Source organism: Astatotilapia calliptera, chromosome 5 (genome assembly GCF_900246225.1).
Source record: "Astatotilapia calliptera chromosome 5, fAstCal1.2, whole genome shotgun sequence".
In the NCBI taxonomy this organism is placed as follows: domain Eukaryota; kingdom Metazoa; phylum Chordata; class Actinopteri; order Cichliformes; family Cichlidae; genus Astatotilapia; species Astatotilapia calliptera.
In genome coordinates, this window is record NC_039306.1 from 718,735 (window position 1) to 740,196 (window position 21,462).

The 21,462-nt window shown below is 44.4% G+C and overlaps 1 protein-coding gene across 4 annotated transcripts in view; it reads right to left on the bottom strand.

The window, feature by feature from the left end:
• Nucleotides 1–21,462, bottom strand: part of mmp24 (matrix metallopeptidase 24) — an 84,155-nt gene that overhangs the window by 39,475 nt on the left and 23,218 nt on the right. For 2 of the 4 annotated variants that reach the window (XM_026166544.1, XM_026166541.1), the window contains exons 2-5: nucleotides 15,571–15,719; nucleotides 13,440–13,556; nucleotides 4,536–4,635; nucleotides 3,041–3,245 (exon numbers count right to left, since the gene is read on the bottom strand). In XM_026166544.1, coding sequence (XP_026022329.1) covers nucleotides 3,041–3,245; nucleotides 4,536–4,635; nucleotides 13,440–13,556; nucleotides 15,571–15,719 — 571 coding nt within the window. Of the gene's footprint in view, nucleotides 1–3,040; nucleotides 3,246–4,535; nucleotides 4,636–8,818; nucleotides 10,280–13,439; nucleotides 13,557–15,570; nucleotides 15,720–15,840; nucleotides 16,081–21,462 lie in introns of those variants that run through there. The other 2 variants (XM_026166542.1, XM_026166543.1) reach the window with 2 other exon arrangements.

Consider the following 21,462-nt stretch of genomic DNA (forward strand, 5'->3'; position numbering starts at 1 on the left):
CTGCAAATATCTCTCGAAAATGTAATTTTCTGATGAAAAAACTGTAAATAAGTGGTTTTGCCCCAAATCCTCATCCAGCAACGCTCCTGGCTGTGATGGGAAAAGCCCGCTCAGAGCAGCCGCACATGCACAGGGTGTGATGAAGTTAAGAATTTAAAAAAAATCCGACATGACTGTAAAACTGATCTGGTTGCAGTTTTTTTAACAGAGCATAAAACATTTTTTCAGCTGTAAAAATGTCCTGTGGACACGTCTCACACCCACTCACGATGGTGCGCCTGTAACTGAGGCAAAGATTTCTCAGGGCCTCATTAAATATATTGAAGTTATTGCAGGTGTAAACACCCGTTTGCCTCACAGGTCGGCTAATGCTCCTTCAGGCCGCTGCTGCTGGCTGAAAAGCAGATTCACAGACAGTCTGTGGGATTTACAACAACAGAAAAGAGCCAAGAAAGATCAGGGAATAAAAGTGTGCGTCTGAATCCTTTACACTTTATAAATACATGTAGTTACACGTAACACTTCATTCATAAAGTTTTCCTCCCGCCTCTTCGTGGGAACTCATGCCCTCAGCTCTGTCCTGCAGGAGTCAGCAGGTTAATAATGGAGACCGTCCCTCGTCAGGTTTTAAGCCCAGGTGAAAATGAGGTCCGTTCGTCCTCCCAACGTCCTTCAGAAGCTGATACCGTGAATTAGTTTTCACAGAGTCTGAGAACTTCCCCGTCTCACTATCTCGTCTCTAATCTTTCAATTACTGCGTGTGTGTGTGTGGAGGGATTTTAGAGATAAAGAGGCTTTTTGAGGACGTGCAGAGAGGACCTGTGACCACACAGACACATGCTGAGAGAAGATTCAGCGATTAATCAATAATTTTACCATTTTATGTAAAAACCTGGTGCATTTTCACGGCCGGCTCGACTGCTCTCTGCCTCCATCACAGGTTTGAAACTGATCATTGAAGCACTGTTACACGTAAAAGCCAACGTTGTTACAATAGTTTAGTTGCCACAGTTAAACAGTCAGTGTTTGTGTGAATCTGGTTAAGTTTCTGGGGGTAGAAGCTACCAGTTTCATATTAATTTTGCCTAACTACTGCATTCACTCATTTAAAAACAACAAAAACAATCAAATGTCCAACCTTATCTCTTTAAAATGCTGACGTCTTAGTTGTAAGACGCTTTTCTTCTTCACTCGCTGTTGGTTCAAGTTTAAGCACCTCCTTGGTTGAGGTTCGGGAAATAACACAGTTTGGGTAGAAATCAAACTCCGGGGATTAAAAGTGAAGCCGGCGTCTCAAAGCTTTTATTCAAGGCACTTCCCATCCTTGGCTCTTAATTAGCCATCAGCACAGTGACAGCAAAGAGCGACCACACAAGGAGCTGGTCTTACCATCTGGGCACATTTGGGGATCAATGTGTTGCTCAAGGACGCAGTCACATTAACATCTCTGATCTCTTTCTAATCTCTTTATGGTTGTTCTTTAATTACATCTTTATAGTTATGATGTTAAAGAGGCACAAAAATCTTTTCTGTCTCTCAGCGTTTGTTTTATATCTCGATTGGATCATTTTGTATCTCTTCGAACTCATTTTGTTTCTTTGCACTTTTTTCTGTGTCTGAGTTTATTTCCTTTGGTGCACTTTTGAGTTTCTTTGATGTTTTTCTGAATTTAAAGACATATGATACGATTTCAGTGCAGGCTCATAACTGAATCCGAGCAGTTTCTCTAATGTCCAGTTGAGGCTGGCGGGTCCTGAGTGTCAGTTTCCACAGACCTCCGTGTAAAAATGTCCAAAGTTACCTCAGAAATATGTTTTCAGCCTGACACAGAATGCAGCTTTGATCTTTACAGCTAATTTCACTGTGAAACTAATCAAGTTAGAGAACCTGAGCAGATAATGCCAACACCCCCACAATAACCCATCTTTCATATGCAGTCAGTGGGTAACGCGAGCCACATGCTATAAGCACACTGTAATCTAAGATAAAGTAAAAAGCCCATTTTCTTTGAATGCTGGACAGCGTCTAAAACAGGGGTGCCCAATCCCGGTCCTCGAGAGCTACCGTCCTGCAGCTTTTAGATGCATCCCTACTCCAACACAGCTGAATCAAATGGTTTGATTACCTCTTCAGCATGCCATCGTGTTTGGCAAAGGCCTGATAACAAGCCATTCATTTGATTCAGCTGTGTTGGAGTAGGGATGCATCTAAAAGCTGCAGGATAGTAGCTCTCGAGGACCGGGATTGGGCACCCCTGGTCTAAAACATTTAAATAGACTTGGTTTGTTTAGCTGTTTCGTGCATCAGGGGCAGCTGTTCTGCATCACCATCTTATAAACAGGTCGAGCTGAGGATCAAACCACAAACCTCGCAATTGATCCGCTCTTCCACCTGAGCCACAGCCGCCTCCCATCTATTCTTTATGTTTAATCATTTGATGTTCAGACCCCTGCTGTCTGCAGAAACAGTGCCTGCAGGAGGAGAATCAGTGGTTTGCTACGTTTATACGTGCGTCTGAATAAAAGTCTTCATTAAAATGAAAGCGTGGACGTGTCCTTGGATGCTTATTTCAGCCTGAAAGAGAAAAAAAGAAACTCGGGCTGTAATGTGGGAACGCAGAGCTTCTCTGTCAGAGCTAATTCTCGTTTGTGCTAATCTTTCAAACCAGATTCCTTCTCCCGCTCTATCAGTGCGCCCTCCCCGCGTCTCGCTCTCTCTCTGTCAACACGTTAGTTATTCAAGCAGAGGGAATCTGGCACAAGTCATTTGTCAAAGTGAGATAGTAGAAGAAGAAGAAAACTACAAAGTGAAGTGTGTTTTGGCCTCCACTTTTCATCCAGTGACTAAACAGAGCAGCGCTCAGAGATACGGCGCCGACGACTGAGGACATCTTCGCATTCGAGGAATTTAATTTGCAAAAGTTAGTGAAGAAAATAAATGATAATTTAATCCATTAGCTGGTGTTTCATAACCGTCGCTCAGCATGTTTCAGCGGAATCGGCGCGAGCGCCAAGGTCAAAGAGGCAAAGACTCGGCTAACCGTCGTGGTTGGCGTTGCCAAGCGTCCAGGGCTCATCGGAGTCAAAGTGCGTGTCTCCTCCGATGCCGGCGCCGGGGAAGTAAGCGTGGGCCAGGAAGCCCCCCTCTCCGTCGAACGGGGAGCTGTCACCGTGGAAACCAGAGGCGAAGAAGATCATGATGTCAGCCTCTTTGCCCTCGTTCTTGATCTCCGAGTACGGCACCTCCTGAGCGGGATCAGAGGAACAAACAAGGAATCAATATTTCAGAAGATTAAAAATACAGGCTTCCTCCTCAGAAACGACGGCCTGACTTCTACTGCACACCAACAGATACTTATTTCATATAAAAATGACAGTGACTGTAATCAGAGGTTTACTCTTTTAACAACATACGTTTCGCTGTGGTGTGTCCAAAAATGGGGGAATCAGCCGTCCGTGCTCAAAGACATCTTCCTTCACTGAAACGTCTTCTGGGCTGATAAACAACAGGATTTCTGCACATCTGTTTCAGCTGAACAGCTGTTTTCAGCAGCTGGACTAAAGCTACCTACGGGTACGTGTTTTTATACCCAGCCATGACGCCACAGTGAGCAACACAGATTATAAACCAGACGATAATATCACAGGTTATTCACTGATTGCTAGAACAGCTCGAGTGCTCGATCAGTGGGTTTCACCTCGAGGCCACGACGACACTGCTGAAGGTCGCAAACCAAAGCACTACGAAGCTCTTCTGTTTATTACAGCGTCGAAGGATCTTCTGCTCCTTGTGCACTGGAGAAAGGTGAACCTGATCCAGAAACCAAACTATCGATTGATGGAAAGAGTCATAATAGCAGCTCTTGTTTCACCTGTATGTTATTGTGTCTGCTGTGGTGTTTAGAATTTACTGACATATTTTCCGTTGTTTGGGAGACAGACACCATCTCTACTTTCAAGATTAGGCTTCAAACTTTCCTTTTTGCTAAAGCATATAGTTAGGGCTGGATTCCCATGATGCACTGAGTGTTTCTTCTTCACTCACCATGTACAACTCTCTGCATTTAATCATTAGTTATTATTAGTCATTGTGTCTCTTCCACAGTGTATGTTTTGTCCCGTCTTCCTCCCGTCACCACCGACAGCAGACGGACGCCTGGTTCTTCTGGAGGTTTCTTCCTGTTAAAGGAGTTTTTCTTTCCCACTGTTGCCAAGTGCTTGTGCACAAGGGGTCGTCTGATGTTGGGTTTTCTCTGTTATTGTACTGTATAGTATCGAGATGATTAATGAACACAGAGCATGAGAAGAACTGGTTTAGAATAATAAAAAACTCCCCATTAATCGATGTAATATTTAGCTTTTTTTAAAGGTTACATGGAGGAGTGCAGTGTGTGTGTGCGATGTAACCTCTCTGTCCAAAGCAAATTTCTCGTTCTCTTACAGCATTAAGTGCCTCGAGGTGACTGTTGTGATCGGGCGCTACATATGTTCCAGCTTTCGACCTGTATGACTCAGGCGTGTATCTGGACGTCTCACCTGGAAGGAGAGCGGCGTGACGGCCTGCCACACATTGAAGGCTTGTCGAATCGCTCTCTGGGTGTCCTTCTCTCCAACTTTGGGGGTGAAGTTGGATATGCTGCGAGAAAGAAAAAGACGCCACAGTTCAAATAAACAGCGTGTTCCCACATTCACTGTGAGGTGAGCAGAGGTCAGTGAGTGCGGCTGTGATGATTGCGTTGCCTGTAAAACCTGTGAGAACACAACATGTGCAAGGAAGCATCGGCTAAAACAACAACGACAATAAAAAGTGTCTTTGTTGATGCAAAGATCCAGACCTGTACACGCTTTAGTGAAATCAGCGGATTAGGATTCAGTGTGAGTCAACGAGCAGCGCGGTTGGCACGACGGCTGATGCGTGTTCGGCTGGAAGAGACGAACGAGGCAGAAAGGTCATTTTAGAGTAATTGCAGGAGACGATGTGCCACCCATAGCTACTCTGCTGCTGCGAGAGAGAGGATGGGAGGTATATCATTACATGTTTTATCACTCACTTCACTGTCACTGGAAACACTTTCATGTAGCGTCTTTAAAAGCAGCGTTTTAAACCTTTGCTGTCACCTTCCAACACTGTCGGAGGAGACGGGAGAGTGAGTCGAGGAGCGAGGGAGCGTTAGAGGACAGATGGGAGTAATTGGCAGAGGCAGAGAGGGTGGAGGATGGAAAAGAAAAGCCAGGACAGGAGAGGGAGAGCAAGGAAAAAACACGGCGGGATAAAACAGCAAAGCAGGCGGCTGAGTTCATTTCACACAATCTGTCTCTCGACGGGGGAGCAAAGGCTTTGTTCCCGACCAGAAACATGCATTATGGAAATAAATATCAGCACATTTACACAGTTGCTGTAACTCAACATTCATTCATGAGCACAGCAGCTTCCTGATGTGAGAAAAATAAGTCCAGCTGGCAAAGAAATAGAAATGTTTATAGCACTTTACAGGTAGTCCCTGGAAATGGATTAAAAGTTGTTGTGAGCTGTGATGGAGTGAATAAAAAAACGTCTCCAACGATCTAGAAGACAGATGCCGATCGAGACTCGATGAGACGCCAAAAACGAGTTTATTTCACCGCTGAATGCAGCTGGTCATGAGTCATGCTATGGTGCTTCGCTGGCACGTCCCTCAAACCAAACAAGCCCCTCAAAACTGGACTAATGCCCTTTGACCCCCCATCTACTCCATAAACAGGATCCAGAGAGCTTCTCCTACAGCTGATGGGCCTCCACCTGAATCCTGACTCCACGATGGGGAGTCATCACGAATCCCTGTTCCCTCTCCAAAGCCTAAATACCTTGGGAGATCCAACCAGGGGAAAGATGCCCTCAGCAACGTAGCTGCTTGGTTCAGAACCACACACCACGTTAGGGTGGAGCTTCATGGGGCAGCAATTCTTTGGATTCACAATTAGTTGCTACCCCAAGTGGAGGAGTTCAGGTATCTCTGGGTCTTCGTCCGTGTGTCGGGCAGTGCAGACTGGTTTGCTGTGACAGCGAGGCTGTAGTACAGAGAGACGTGAGCACGAAGCTGTCAGCTAGCTACGTCGCCACGCCCACCCGTGAGCACGATCTGTGGGTAGCGACTGAAAGAATAAGATGGAGCAGAAATGAGCTTCCTGTCACAGGTGTGTGGGCGCCTCGTTAGAGATTCAGGAGGAGCTTTAAGCTGTGCTTCATATTTCACATGGACAGGATCCACCTCAGTGCTTCAGTATCTGCTGTGGCTGCACCCAAACACCTCCTTGTTGGTATGTTTTGGGCGTGTCCAACCAGCAGGCCACCCACGCTGAAAAGGTTATGAGTGAGGAACACGAGAAAGAGAACGCACTGGAGGCAGACAGTAAAATCCAAATCCTTTATCCAGGCAGAGGTCACACACAAGTAATCAGTGAGTGAAGCAAACAAATCCAGCAAAGGGAAGACAAAAAGATCTAAAACACACCCAAAGGTCACACAGGAGGAAACCGAAGATTAAAGACTGGAAAAAACACAAAGACACAAAACTAGAAGCCTGGAAAACTTGACTTGGATTATTTAACATGTCATCGAATTTAATAAAATCATAGAAACACAAGGGACACACAAACACATGCACAATCCAAACTGAAGGGAAGACTGGACTATGGACTAATCAGGGAAACAGGAGGGCAACGAGATCCAGAGGGAACACCAAGGACCAGCAAACTCTAATACAAACAGACTCAAAGGATTAAGGAAATCTATAGAAATCAAAACAGACATAACACCCAGACTGAGAGAACCTTCTCATCAACGAGAATATATTAGAATTAAACTCCAACAAACCTGAAAAACCTTGAGAACAAACTGCGAGTGGTGACAGGAGGCGGCGGCCGGGGACAGGTACGTCCTGCCCCTGCAGCCCACACCTGATAAGCTTCAGCTATCGTGTACGCAGCAGCCTGCACAGATGGGGCCTCCTCCATCAGGTTAATGTATGAAAACTCAAACAACTGGAATTTTACTGACTGATCATCTGCAATATGTCATCAGAATCACGTCATTTGGAAACATCATTAATAAACCTATATTATAGCAAAGTTTGTGCTTCTTCATTTTTTGGTTTGGTGTTCAGAAGGAATTCAAAATGAGGTCAGATAACAGGAAATGAATCGTGTGGACAGTGACGGCTGTGACAGCAGCTCACTGCGAGTTACATAAAGTTCATCTTCACTGAAACCAGATCAGAAAACAAAACAAGATCAACCTGGATCGTTGTGCTGGAGCTGAAGTGAGCTGCTCTTTGAACACATGAAAGAGAATCAACGATCAGCTGATCCAAGAAATCATTTTAACGACTCAGTAATAATTCTTCAAGGAAATCTCCAAACATGACGAGCAAACATCTCGTTTCTCTTGGTTCTTGGAGTTTTTTGACCAACATTTAAAGGTGCAGTTGATTAATCAATATTAAAAATAATCATTAGTTGCAGCTCTATTAGTGCAACAACATGATAATATCATATAAGATCTGTTTGAAGTGGACAGAAGCACGTCTGAGGAGATTTTACTGCATTTCATAACTGTGCCTGCAAATCCTCTACGAAGTTTATTTATAAATCCAACTCCCACCCTAAAGCCTGGTGATTAGTGTGTGTGTGTGTGTGTGTGTGTGTGTGTGTGTGTGTGTGTGTGTGTGTGTGTGTGTGTCAGACAGACAGCCAGGTAGCAGTTGTCTGATTTGAGTAAATGGTGTGTAACGTTACAGCAGTGAAACTGGCCAAATGACCTGTGGCCAAAACACACAGATGGTATACTGTCTGACACACACACACACACACACACACACACACACACACACACACACACACACACACACACACACACACACACACACGTCTAGCACTCGGTTGGATATGCAGACACTGTAGTCTCACACATTTAATGCATTTAGATAATGAAATGTGCTGCACAGATTTCAGGTAATGGGCGAGAAAAAGAGGAAATCAGAGGAGATGACTCCAGGAGTTCTTTGGAGAATCGGAAACTGAATCCTTAAAAGGGAAAAACCCAAATTGACAATGCTGACAGGTCACTATCGTTTGCAATTAACAATTTCTTCCCACAGGGTGGGGGCTCTCTCACGGCTCATGGTTTGGGCGCCCTGTCAGCCAGTGGCGCTGGACAACTAATGAATTATAAACACAGAACCGTAACATCAGATTTTTATCCACCATGCAGAAACATCTGGAAACATCTGATTGGCACCAGCTTCATTTTTCAACATGACAATGATCCCAAACACACGGCCTGTGCCATAAAAGCATAGCTTTATATAAAACACACAGTGGAACACTGTCAGCCATGGATTGGCCTCCACAGAGCCCGGACCTCAACACTCCTGAAGCAGAAGCTGAAACACCCAAAGGAGAGCTTTGGATGTCCCTCAGAATGCCTGGAGAGCTATTCCCAAATATACTTAAAGACATTCCTGTTTTACCAGCAGGATATAAAGGAATGAGGCATCTGCATAGTACTGCATGTCCACTCTGAAATCATCTGTGTTTACAGCCTCTATTTTAAACATATCCTTAACATATTTCTTTCCTACAGCCAATACTTTCCTCCATCATCCACAACATTTTTAAGACGTAGGCGAGCATTAGCATTAGCATTAGCTGCAGGACGATGCAAGTTACTGAACCAGGTAAAATAATTTTAGCTAGTTAGCTTAGCTTTAGCACAATTTGCAAACACCAAAGAGAAGATTAGGCACAAAAATGATTTTCATTTGGAATAATTTAATATCTACCTGCTGATGGTGCAAAGTGAGGAGGATAAATCCTGAATGGAGCATGAATATGTGTGCTGCGAAAACATTTTATGTCACAGTGAAAGGGATGAACCGTGTGGAGGAAAGTAAAGGAGGGTCCAAGCAGGCACTCGTTGAGGTGCGAAGGAGTTTTATTATAAAAATGAGACACAAGTAGAAGATGGCAAACAGAACTAAAGCTAAACTATACTGGAAAAAACTAAACTACTAAACATGAACACGAACAAGGGTGACCGGAAGCACATGACGGTTGATAGCAGAGACACACACAGCTGATTCACAGGAGATAAGCAGACGGACCAGCGACTACAACAAAAGAAGACACAACTAAATACACACAGAAGAACACTGAGATTACACACAGGTGGGGAACACAGCTGGAAGTGATTGACGACACGAGCCAAGGGAGGCAAAATAAGACACGGACTTTCACAATAAAACAGGAAACAAGAAACCATTACACAAAGACGCAGACTAGACACAGAACTAAACCTACACTAAACACAAACCTAAGAACTAATCTCTTGTTATAATAATAACAATAACCAACAAAGCACCACAAGAGAATGAGAAAAGAATCCATAATGCGAAATCACACCAAACGTCTGACCACATGTTGAATTCTGAATTATTTAATAAGTTGCATGTCAGGGAAGAGTCACGTCTGGATCAAAGTTCATGGAAAAGGTTTCAGCAGCTGTCTGGATACTTCACTAATATACGGATCAGAATTTATGGAAATGCTTCACAAAGAACACAAATTTCTACACGGCTGAAGGGATTCGTCCTTTAGAGGAGCTTTAACATCTTTATCTGATCGCAATCCATCGCTGAGCTCAGTCGGAGCAGCTCTAAATGCAGTTATTCTCTTCTTTTGTTTCTGTCCTTTGATTGACTTTTAATGAATTTGCTTAGTTGCAGAGGCATCGGCATAAAAGGGGAAACATTCTTCTGAGTGCTCTCTCAACTTGCTTTGGCCTTCACTTGTATTTTCTTCTTCTTTCCAGCCTTCTCGATTCTTCTTAATATCTGCCTTCTGCACGGAGGCTTTACTGGAAATTTTCACTTGGAGATGCACAGTTGCATAATCCTGCAGCTACAGTATCGAACAGCGGGTGTGATTACATGCAGCCCTGAAATTCCTCTTAATGCAGAGCAGAGGCAGAAAAAATCCTCCTGTCTGAGCTCATCGCTGTCACTCAGGTAAGCGCACTGAACGGCAACCACCTTCAGATCGTATTGTTTTGATGCAGCATGTGAGCCGGGTATGTGTTGGATACACACAGAGCAAAATAAGGTTAGGAGCACACTGTGTGGGAGCTGCTGCTACTCTCTGGAGTTGTTGTGTAGATGTACACGTATGCTGAGTTTCCAAAAGCAGCTCCTCTGGATGATTCACCGCCTTAAATCTAAACCTTTAGCGTTTATTATTAATCTCTGTCTCTCGTCCACAGCATGTCTTTATCCTGTCTTCCTTCTCTCACCCCAACCAATCACAGCAGATGGCCCCGCCCCTCCCTGAGCCTGGTTCTGTCGGAGGTTTCTTCCTGTTAAAAGGGAGTTTTTCCTTCCCACTGTCGCCAAAGTGCTGCTCATAGGGGGTCATATGATTGTTGGGTTTTTCTCTGTATGTGTTATTGTAGGGTCGACCTTACAATATGAAGCACCTTGAGGTGAGTGTTGTTGTGATTTGACCCTGGATAAATAACATTTGCTTTTTAGCTACAATGAAGAGTAAAATCTCACTAAGTGCTTGGAACATCTTACAGTTTAATCTGAGCTAAAATTCCTGCTACAGTGGCTCAGTCAGCCTGACATCTTCAGATCAATGCATAAATACAAATGAGTCTGGAACCGCTCAGTTCATTTCTCACATTCAAAGGGCTGCAAACCAGAATCTCTCTGGAACAGACAGACCTGTAACCAGCGTTAGCTTCTTCATCGTTCTTCTCAACACAGATTTTAAGAGCAGTTTTGTCTCCTTCAGAGAAACTATCCTGTAATTCTGTGTGTGGGATGGAAACGTTCTGCAGTCCGAATGAAAACGAGTTCGTGATACTCGGGTTTTAGCAAAGGGCTGCTCACATTCAACCTGCAGAGCTGCAAAGATCATTCATAGTTTCTCCGCTTCCAGTTAATGAAGCATTGGAAGCTTAAGCTCAGCTCCTGCACTTTCAGTGAACCAGAGGTACGCCCATAATTCATGCAAAGGATCCTGGATGTGACAGTAAGGTGGCCCGAAGCGCAGCTTGGCAGGTGAACATGAATACTGCATGGACCGTAAATGATGGAGCACAACCAGCCTAAACACTGGCTCCATATCACAGAGTGTGAGTGGAAGAGGAGGAGGCTGGTCTGGCTCTGGAGATGGGCCGGTGCCTCGGAAGAAGAACAATCGAGTTAGAAATGATTGGAGCAAACGGCTCGAGCGACGGCAGCCGAGCTGAAGACAACACTGCGAGAATGCGACAGCAGATAACAGGTGAAACACGAGGAGGCCCGAGGAGACTCAGATGCAGTAAGGGGTAACCGGATAGCGCCGATCGCACGCTGTGGGTTTTATGTAACGTTGTAGAGTGGATCCCAGTAAAGCAGCAGAACTGGGATGGGCCCAGAGTCTCGCGGGAGCTGCGTAATTTACATTAGACCTATAAAACTCTGAGTGGGATGGTGTGGAGAGACGGGGGTGGAGGAAAAGCAAGAGGAGGCTGAAAGGGGATTCAAACATCTAAATAAGAAACTGTTTGATCTCAGATGTTGAAGCAGGAGAAGAACAGAATTAAACAAAGACGTGGAAAATTTCAGCGAGAGGAAGAAAAGCAGAGACGATGAGTTTAACCAGAAGGAAACGAGAACACACGATACGACAAAACCAACCAGAGATATAAATAATGTTCACACAGAGGTGCTGGAAAATGACAGAGAAACAAGGATTTCTACAAAGAGATACCGAAAGGGAACTCGTGGTGGATGAAGGTGGAGCTATCAGGAGGCTGCTGCTCGCATCACACTTCAAATCAAAATGGAGGATGCTGTGATGTCACTGAGACTTACAGGAAGGACTGCATTAAAGCTCTGCAAAAAACCCTTTCTACTGAAACAAGAGAGGGAAAAAAGGTTCATCCTGGACTCACAAGTGCCGCTCATCGAGCAGAACCACAGAGTTCTGGAGTATTTGGAAAGTCGTAGCAGATAACAGTGAATGCTGAACACTAAATGAGCTCAACGAGAGAGAACGAGACACTAACTGTTGCTGACCTCCACGACAAGCTAAACCTGGTGCTATGCTTCTCCTCTCGTGGCCCCTGATAAATACACAAATACAAACTAACCACAGCCCCATTCAATAAGGAACATTTTGCTTTTAACAGTTACGACGAGGCAGTTTATTAAAAACAGCCACAAACAGTTAAAGTTCCCTAAAAAAGGATTTTTGGTCCCCAGAGCGGAAACTAGAAACAGAGAATGGAAACGAGGAAGAACAAGATGGCGCCGGTGAGGTCGGCTGCCGTCACGACTGCTCCGACCACTTTTTCTTTGTCTTTGTTTTTTAAGTTAGTTTTCAGCGTTACAAGACATAATGTGGATCGCACAACACTGGACATTATATTCTTCATTTCCAGTTAATACTTGTACAGCTGCTGTTATTGTGTATTTATTTATTTATATTTCTTCATACATTCTTATATAGTTCTATATTGTGTATTTTGTTGTACAGTTATTTTATTTTCAACTTTAATTTATATATTTTATCTTATTCTTCCCAGTTAAATTTACCCTTCATTCTAATTTGTGTTTGTACAGGTATTTCATTTTTAACCTTAATTTATATTTTATTCCTTCCTAGTTAAATTTACCCTTTTTAATTTTTCATATTTATTTCCTATCTTATTCATAGCCTTTTCCTTTTTTGTTTTCTTTAGGTCACGAGCAGTTGTCCAAGCATTTCACTGCATATCGTACTGTGTATGACTGTGTACGTGACAAATAAAATTTGAATTTGAATTTGAATTTGAGGCGTTCAGGGCAGCAGTGTTTACTTACTGTTGGTCATTTTTACCAAGAAACTGTGGAAATACACAAGTACTGTTTCAGTTTGATTCGTGGCACTGAAGCTGGATTTGAATTTGAGAGACACGCAGTCGGGGAACAAGAAGCAGAGAGAACTAAAGTAGGAGACAAAGAGAGAGACGGGAGAGAGAAAAAGTGGGCAGGAGCTGGGATGCGTTCAGAGTCCCGTGGGATGGCTCTAATCTGCATTAGACCCACATTACACGGCCGAGCTGCTGGTTGGATCACACAGCCGAGGGTTTTACCGTACGTCCATAAAGAAATAAAGACGGAGAGATGTGGGTGGGTGGATGTAATGTATGGATACGTGATGTGTTCAGGGTACCCTGGGACGCAGCTGATTTACATTAAGCCCAGGCTGGGAGAGAAAGAGGGAGGATGAAGATGGAAACAGAGAATTAAGAAAAAGAAACACTCACTCAGCATCCCATTAACATGTGTCGGCCTCTTTAATAGCCATGTTAGCTCAGAGCGCTCAGTTACTGCCATCTTAGAGCTCATTATGGAAAATGAAGTCAGGTATGCACACCTGTACGAGATCCTTTTATCTCTCCACTTCTGTCCCGTCAGCGCGTAGCGTTTGTTCCTCTGCCGCCGGCTGGTGTGAGGATGATCTGGGACGCCACAGCGAGGTCTCCTCATCCACCTGAACACAACAGCAACATGTTAGTGTTTTGGCACAGACTGGGTGGTTTCAGCTGAACAACAATTTCAGTGAACCGTGTTTATTCCAAGCAGCTTTGTTTTTAGGGGAGACACAGCTGGAGATGGTTATGAATTAGTTTTGCATTTGCAGTTACAGGACCAACTAAACGATCTCATGTCTGCTAATCATCAGAGCCATTTTTAGTTTCTCTTAGCTGTTCATTATTCACCAAAGCAGCGCACCACAGCCGGCAGTTTCACATATTTGCTTTGACACAAGAATCGATTTCACTGGACGCCTGAACCTGGGTGCTTTCACATGTTGATGTAAACTACGTGTAAACTGTGAGGCCATTTAAAAGTACTTTTGGTAATGAAACTACAGAATTGATCTAAAACTGTTATCAACAGGGGGCAACCAAGTGTGCTGAGATATTTTCGAATGTTTGCTGATGCTCTGGTTACCAACTTCTCCTTAGCAAGCTTTGCTTTTTCCCATCAGAAATAAGAATGACATACAGGATGTGCTCGGAAGCTCCCGGGACACAGTTTTTATGCTGATGTTAAGTGTAGAGGACGTTTGGAAGAAGTTATCGAGCTGGGAGAGTGTTGGTGACTTTTAGGCACCCGCCTCTCGTGCTGCTCAGCGCTTTAACTCTGTAACATTTAGAGCTGATCACTGAATATCGGGGAGTGATAAGACTGATAATCTCTGAGTTTAATGGAGATGCACGATCTTCCAAAGAACTCTTGGAACATAAAGACAGCCATTAGATTTCTGCTAAAACATTTTAAAAAGCAGACTGTTGAAGATGATGTGAGGATGAGCAGCACCCACAGGAAGCAGATTCACTTGTGGAGAGCAGTTTGTGTGCTGAAGCAGAGGAAGCACATTTAAATTGAAAGCAGTGAGGCTGATTGCTTCTGGGTGGATTAAGTGTCTGTGAAATGTCAAAAGGGGGTCAACGCTCAGCTTCGCAGAGCTCCTCGGATTCTTTAAATCATTGTTTTGAATTTCTGGCTCACACTTTACATTCTGCTTCAGTCGTATCGTTTTCACAGCGTTGTTTCAGACGCTTCAAAAACATCTGAAGAACAGCTTCAGACGACGCGCTCAGCAGCAAACAGCAGGCGGACGCCGTCAGAGACAAGCTAGTAAATGCAGAGCAGCTAGAGACGCTCAGGTTAGCAAAAACAGAAGAGTGTAACACTTTAAACTGGTCACACTGGTGGGTGGTCACGTTAGCGATCAGAAAATGAAGCTTCTCTGTTTCTTCTTAAGTGGAAATATTCAACGGTAAATGTAAGTGTGGTCCATCGTTTGGAGATCACTGCTACAGACACACCAAAGTCAAGAAGCATAGCTCACAGGCAGTGGGTGCTGCCCCTCAGTAGGCTTCTGGAAGCTGGCCAATCAGAACACAGCAGGCTTTCATGGAGCAGAGCCTTAAAGGCGCAGGAGCTACTGTTTTGTTTCAGGTAGAGGATGAAGTGAGGAGCACCAAAACCCAGATTAACCAAAGTATTTTTTTGGACTGTGAATAAAAATAAAGATTCACTTATTGAGAAATGAGCAAAGTTGCAAAGAAATAATATCATGTAGTTTAATACAGTGTGTGTCGTTTGTGTGTTAGCCATACAAAAGGAACATTTACACAGTTATTTAAAGTATTAATACAATATTTACTGATTATTGAATACACATGATCATGATAGTGCCAAGAGATGTAAACTGACTAACGGGATTGTCAGATTTCTCTCTCGCTGCCTGTGAACACGCCTTCCCCCCTTTCCTCGTCCTTCGTGTTTGACCAACAGTAGCAGATTTTCCAACAGCACCGAAGGCTATTAAATCTACCTCCGACTGATCTGGTATGGAAATCTCATTTTTTATGATACGCATGTTTGGTTTGGCCAAGATGTTACACCACATGCCCTTCATGATGCAACGGTCCCCGCCTGCACGAGGAGTGCCCTGCCTTTCCCACTTTTACGGAAACGTCCCGATTACTCACTCGATAGTCGTCTCATCCAACACTCCCGTCACAGGGATGCCGTAGAAGCGCTGCATGGCGGCCACGGCAGACTGCATGGCCTTCTCCTGCCGCAGGTCTGATGTCCGAACGTCGTGAGGCAGCAGGTAGCCGTAGTTCTTCAGCCACGTCTGAGAGAAACACGGACAGAAGAGGTCGGTTACACAGGACTAACCTGCTAGACAGTAGAGCCACAACAGACTTACTGTAGATCCTTCTTAATTCCCAATTATAGAAACATATTAAACATACATCATAGACTTCTCTAGAGTCCATATGCACAATAGAAAGCTGTGGTAGTGTCCATGGTGCTGAACCGCAGGCCAAATGTAACCAGGTCGTGTAACTTAAAGACTAAGGTGTGCTAGTTATTTTGTCATGTTGGTTGCCTTAGACACACACGTTTATAAAATAATTGCAGACAGCTGAATGTGACATTTCTTTGAGTTTCATGATGTCAGCGCAGCACCGCCCGCAGCACCGCCCCTCCCCACCTTCCCACCAATAAGCTGACAGCTGCCATTTGGATTCAAATCCACGCTCCTTGCAGGGTCTCACAGGTCTCCCTCTGACCTGCTGAGGAAACCTTTGATCATAACAATATAACCCTTCAAATATTACAAAACAGGCTGTGCTTACAGCCCCAGAGAACAATCGCACATTAAAGTTTCCCTCAGTGTTCAAGTAATTCAACAATAACTCCTGCACATCAGCAGGTTTGCAGCAACATGCAGCTGCCAATAGCTGGTTCAGTTTTTACATCAAGTTTCAGGTTCCTGTGGCCTCAAAACACCACAATTTATTGGAACAATAGTTCAAAACGCAGAAAAAAGGTGTAACGAGTAGGCGGACAAAAAAGATTCAGGGTGAGTGAAAAGAAGACATTGAACATGTCGGAGAGAAACTGGGGAGCCAGTTCCTCCGAATCCCAGAAAATCGAATTCACACCGATCCAAAATCGATGCTGAATCCACAGTTTTCCTCGGATGAGTCTTATTACGTCGTATTTTTCATTTAGCAGCCGCCTGTCTCTTTAATGTGACATAACACAATCTCACAAGCCTCCGGAGGGAGAGCGAGGAAAGGCAGAGAGGAAGGCGGGTAAATGAAGAGGAGAGAAGAAGAAAAGATGGAAAAATAAAAAGGAGGCTGTTGAAAGAGCGAACAGCAGCACGGAGAGATAAGAGGCAGAAGGTTTCAGAGGGAGAGGACACGAGAGGCGGGTGAGGTAATGAGGGGGGAGGCTGAGCTGTTCTCTACAGTAGGTCATTAATAATTCAGAGCGAGGCAGCCTCTCCCAGCAAGTCCGGGCCCAGAAAAGCGAACGCCGGCCCGACCACAGCTTTCCAACACCGAGGGCATTTATGGAAGCCCGTTTCCCCCAGCGAAGACGCGTCGAGCAGGAAAACACGACTAAGATGATGTTACATTAAAGTCAGTCAAGATAAAACCTGAGTGTGAAAAACACGACGTTTGACCAACGTTAATTTAAGATTATTGAACCACTCATGAGACAGATTAGGGAACATTTTTCCATAAAAGGGAGAATCGTGAGATTTCAGTTCAATTATTTTATTTATATAGCATCAAATCATAACACATACCACATGATGCTTAAATTACAATATTTGCAATTAAACAAAGCACGTGAGGTCATTGTTTAAGCCAATAAGTCAACACAATGAATTATTAGGTGACGCTGAAGAGATTAAAACCACAAGATTTCGAGGAAAGAGTCAGAAATATGATAGAATAAGTGAAACTGATGTGGCAAAGATAAAGATTTAAATCACTATAAACATAATAAACAGAAGTAGAGATAAAAAAAAATCTAAATTTGTAAACATAATTTTAAATAATGGTTTTATTTATCAAATAACATTTTAAAGAGTTAAAATAGTGCAGCTAGTTTAACATATCCTGAAAGCACAGATGCTCTTCCATATTTCTAGTCTGAACAGAGGAAACACGAGTCAGCATGAGCGTGTCTTTCTTGTATTATAATCAATCATTTTACTGGACAGCTAATTGCTGTTGATGCTCACATGTGTTTAGATTTGAGATGCAGGGTTTCTGATGTGAGAGCTGGTCTGTAACTCCGCTGTTTAGCTAACTTATTTAGACTCTGTGCCGATCTGCTTTTAATCCAAAGTGTAAATGTAGACACAAAGTGCCACATGGTCCATGAGCTGAGAGGAAACTGACTGCTTACAATCCAATTAAAAGCTCCCCTGCAATAAATCTGTGGCGATGACAACTTCCACTGCAACAAAACATCTAAATCTGATTCATGTGATTTCATCCTGTCCCATCTGCTCAGGCAATAAAAAACAGAAACATATCTGAGCTCCGGGCAACAAACACAAACTCTCTTACAGCATCTGGCAGGCCTACGTTTCACTGTGAGAAGGAAACGAGTCAGTAAGGAGCAGCGTGCACACCAAACTCTGCAATTACAGACACAACGAGAACAACGAGCCCGTTCGGTTTGTGAGGACCGGGAAATATTTCCAGGCCTCTGAAACAAACGTGAGCCCTAAAGCTGTGATTCACTCGTCGTACATCTCTTTGAAGGCTGGTCACCTGTAGGAGCTCCAAGCTCTGGTTGCCTAGGTGACCTAATTGATTTATTACCAGGTCAAATGTCAATCAACATATACATTTATTTGTAGCCGCTTCAGTCGCTCGTATGGAAGTTGAGAAATGCTTAGCTTGAATCCCGCTCGGTTCACCCTCGTCGTTATTTCACAGTCGTGGGTAGCTGCAGGTCAGGAGGTGCAGCAGGTCGTCTACTAACGGTAAGGTTGGTGGTTCGATCCCTGGTTGCTGTGCGTGCCAAAGATACTGAGGTCTAAGTTTCTCTCTGATGGTTCCATCAGAGTGTTTGATGTTAGACTGAAAGCACTCAGGCGCAGAAAAAAGCGAACGAGTCATGTTGTAAAAAAGCCCTTTGAGAGCTCAAGTAGAGCCGGTGCGTTTATTTTCTGTTCCAGTGTTTGCATCGCTCAAAGACAAATGTGAAGCAAAGTTTTCCTTTGGTTAAGATATTAAAGAAAATCTCTAAACCATCAGCAGCTACTAGAAGCGGAGGATAAAGTAATTCTTTTTGCTGAGCATGAAAGCAAAGCTTACCCTCATTTACGGTCACAAACTGAGGGTTAGACTGCGGCACCCACGAGCTGGACCTGGATAAGCCACAGGATGACCTGATGGATGAGATCAGCCTATCCACGACACACGGTTAGTCACTAATATGTCATCCATTGCAGGAGCAGCTGGAAACAGGGTCAGTACATCCAGAATTAACCAGCCGCTAGAGGAAGAACAAAATAAAGGAGGAAAATGAGTGAAATTATATTCCTTAGAGGTGTTTCCTGAAATATGTTACTGTTATTTGAGCCCAGCTGTCAGCTGTACTCCTCTTTTCTCCCCTTGGTGCTTTTCTAAAAACATGCCAGTAACACAAGGCCATCCTTTGCTTCGAATGGAAATAACAGTCTGCTCGGGTCCAAGTGGCAAAAAGCAAAAGTCCATGTGCCCTGCAATGTGTTGTCACTGAGCAGAGCTGCCTGCCTACACGTTTTAACTGCAGTGCATGCGACCGTGCATGAGCCATCCGGGCAGAGATGAAAAAAGTAAATGGTCTGTATTTGTATAGCGCTTTACTCGTCCCTAAGGACCCCAAAGCGCTTTACACAACCAGTCACCCACCCATTCACACACTGGTGATGGCAGCTACATTGTAGCCACAGCCACCCTGGGGCGCACTGACAGAGGCGAGGCTGCCGGACACTGGCGCCACCGGGCCCTCTGACCACCACCAGTAGGCAACGGGTGAAGTGTCTTGCCCAAGGACACAACGACCGAGACTGTCCAAGCCGGGGCTCGAACCGGCAACCTTCCAATTACAAGGCGAACTCCCAACTCTTGAGCCACGATCGCCCCAACAACAACAGCAACTGATGGTGTGCAGCTGTGCGCAGCTGTCCTCGTCCTCATCAATGAGCGTGAGTCAGGCCTCAGACACACCTGATTCAGATCTCAACGCCTCTTTGAAGTTGTCCTCCGAGCGCCTCGCTACGATCGTTTTAAATCCACACGCACTGAAATACTGAACTTTCTGCTTCTGTGAGGCCTCTGAGGACCCCGTACTGCACCGGTCACCGTGTCTGTGAGTCCTCATACATGTGCATCCATGTGGTTGTGTACGTCTGTGTGTGTTCAGAGCTTTGATGGAAGTGTAGTAATTGTTGTATAATAGCAGCTGGTGAATTATTTAATTCAAACTGCTTCCTCTGAGCTGGCAGCTGCTGGGTGAGCACACACACACACACACACACACACACACGTTTTCATCACTTCAGAGGACGTTACATTCACTTACATTTATTTTCTGAACACTTAAACTGACCATAACTTTAAACACGTCCCCATTTTAAAACAATGATTCATGACTTAAAGATTTTCTTTGTCTCTGAACTGAAACCGAGTCAAATTGACAGCCCATGCGTCCTTCTGCTTTACGAGGTCTCGTTCTGACATGATACCCTCTCTGGGCTTTTATCCAGCCCACAGATGGACCGAGTGCCACCCGGTGTTTTCACTGAAGAGCTCAGAGTTGCAGCTTTTGTTCAGAGCCATCATTTCCTGTTGAATCCAGAAACTACCAGATAACTGGTGCAGGGTGTTAGCTTTCACAGTCTGAAAGGACAAACCTCTCTACCTCAGACCAGAGTGATGCTAGAACAACAGTACAACAGGTAAAGTAATCATCTTTGTAGAAAGAAATAATCCCTTAAATAAAAGCTCCGTCAGCTGGAGGCAGGACAGCGTCCGGGCCGACTTCTGTCACACAGCTGTCAACCAACGACCACGCCGCGGACAGCAAAGCCTCCTGTAAGCCTTCAAATCTAATTAATGGGCCAATAATGTCCCACAGGACGAGCGGCACACATATTAGAGAGCCTGAATTTATCAATGGAGGCCATAATTGCTTGCTGAAGAAATGACAGGCTTAGTATTTCTACTAAGATGGTGCTTTCTGAATGGAAGTGAATAGAACTTCAGCGGGAGGCGTTCTGAAGCCACAATCGAGTGACCGTTACGTGTATAATTCACTTTAAGCTGCTTCCATACTTCTTTGAACTGCGGACTGATCAAAAACACTTTTAGCGTCTCTGAAACTCACAAGAAAAGTTCAAGAGTTCAAATCTCACTGTCTGTTCTTCACATGTGGCAGGAAAAGTGGAAGGTGAGGCTGACAGGTGGATTAGTGTAGGCGGAGCCTCCTATTTCCCATGTATCATTCTACAGTCCTCAACTTTGGTCACGAGATCTGGGAATGAGCGGAAGAGCGAGTAGATGCAAACAGCCGAAATGAGTTTTCTCCAGGAGCTCGGAGCAGAGTGGAGAGGAACCCTCCGAGGTAGCTCGGGTATCTGATCGGGACGCCTTCCTTCGGAGACTCTTTGGGCATGTCCAATTCATAGAAGTTAGGACCCAGCACTCATTGGGGATCTGGCCTGGGAGCTAATCGGGATCCTTCAGGAGGCACTGGGAAGTATTCTTGCTTTGCCAACTGCCACTAAGACTTCGCTTTGGTAACTGGAAGAACCTGGATGGATCTTCTGTCACTGGTTGCACTTATCCAAGAACACGTGTGTTATTATATCATGGATATTAAATGAGATTAAAACAAATGAAGCACATGTGAGTGAACGGGAAAAGGGAGAGGACGATGATCCGCTGTGAAGAGTCTAAGTTGGGAAAGCGAAACTACAACGAAACCACCTCTGTGCTTCATGTATGCGCCTCACACAGCGGGACTGCAGCGGCATAAATCACCTCCAGCACTGAGCCCTCCACACGTGAACA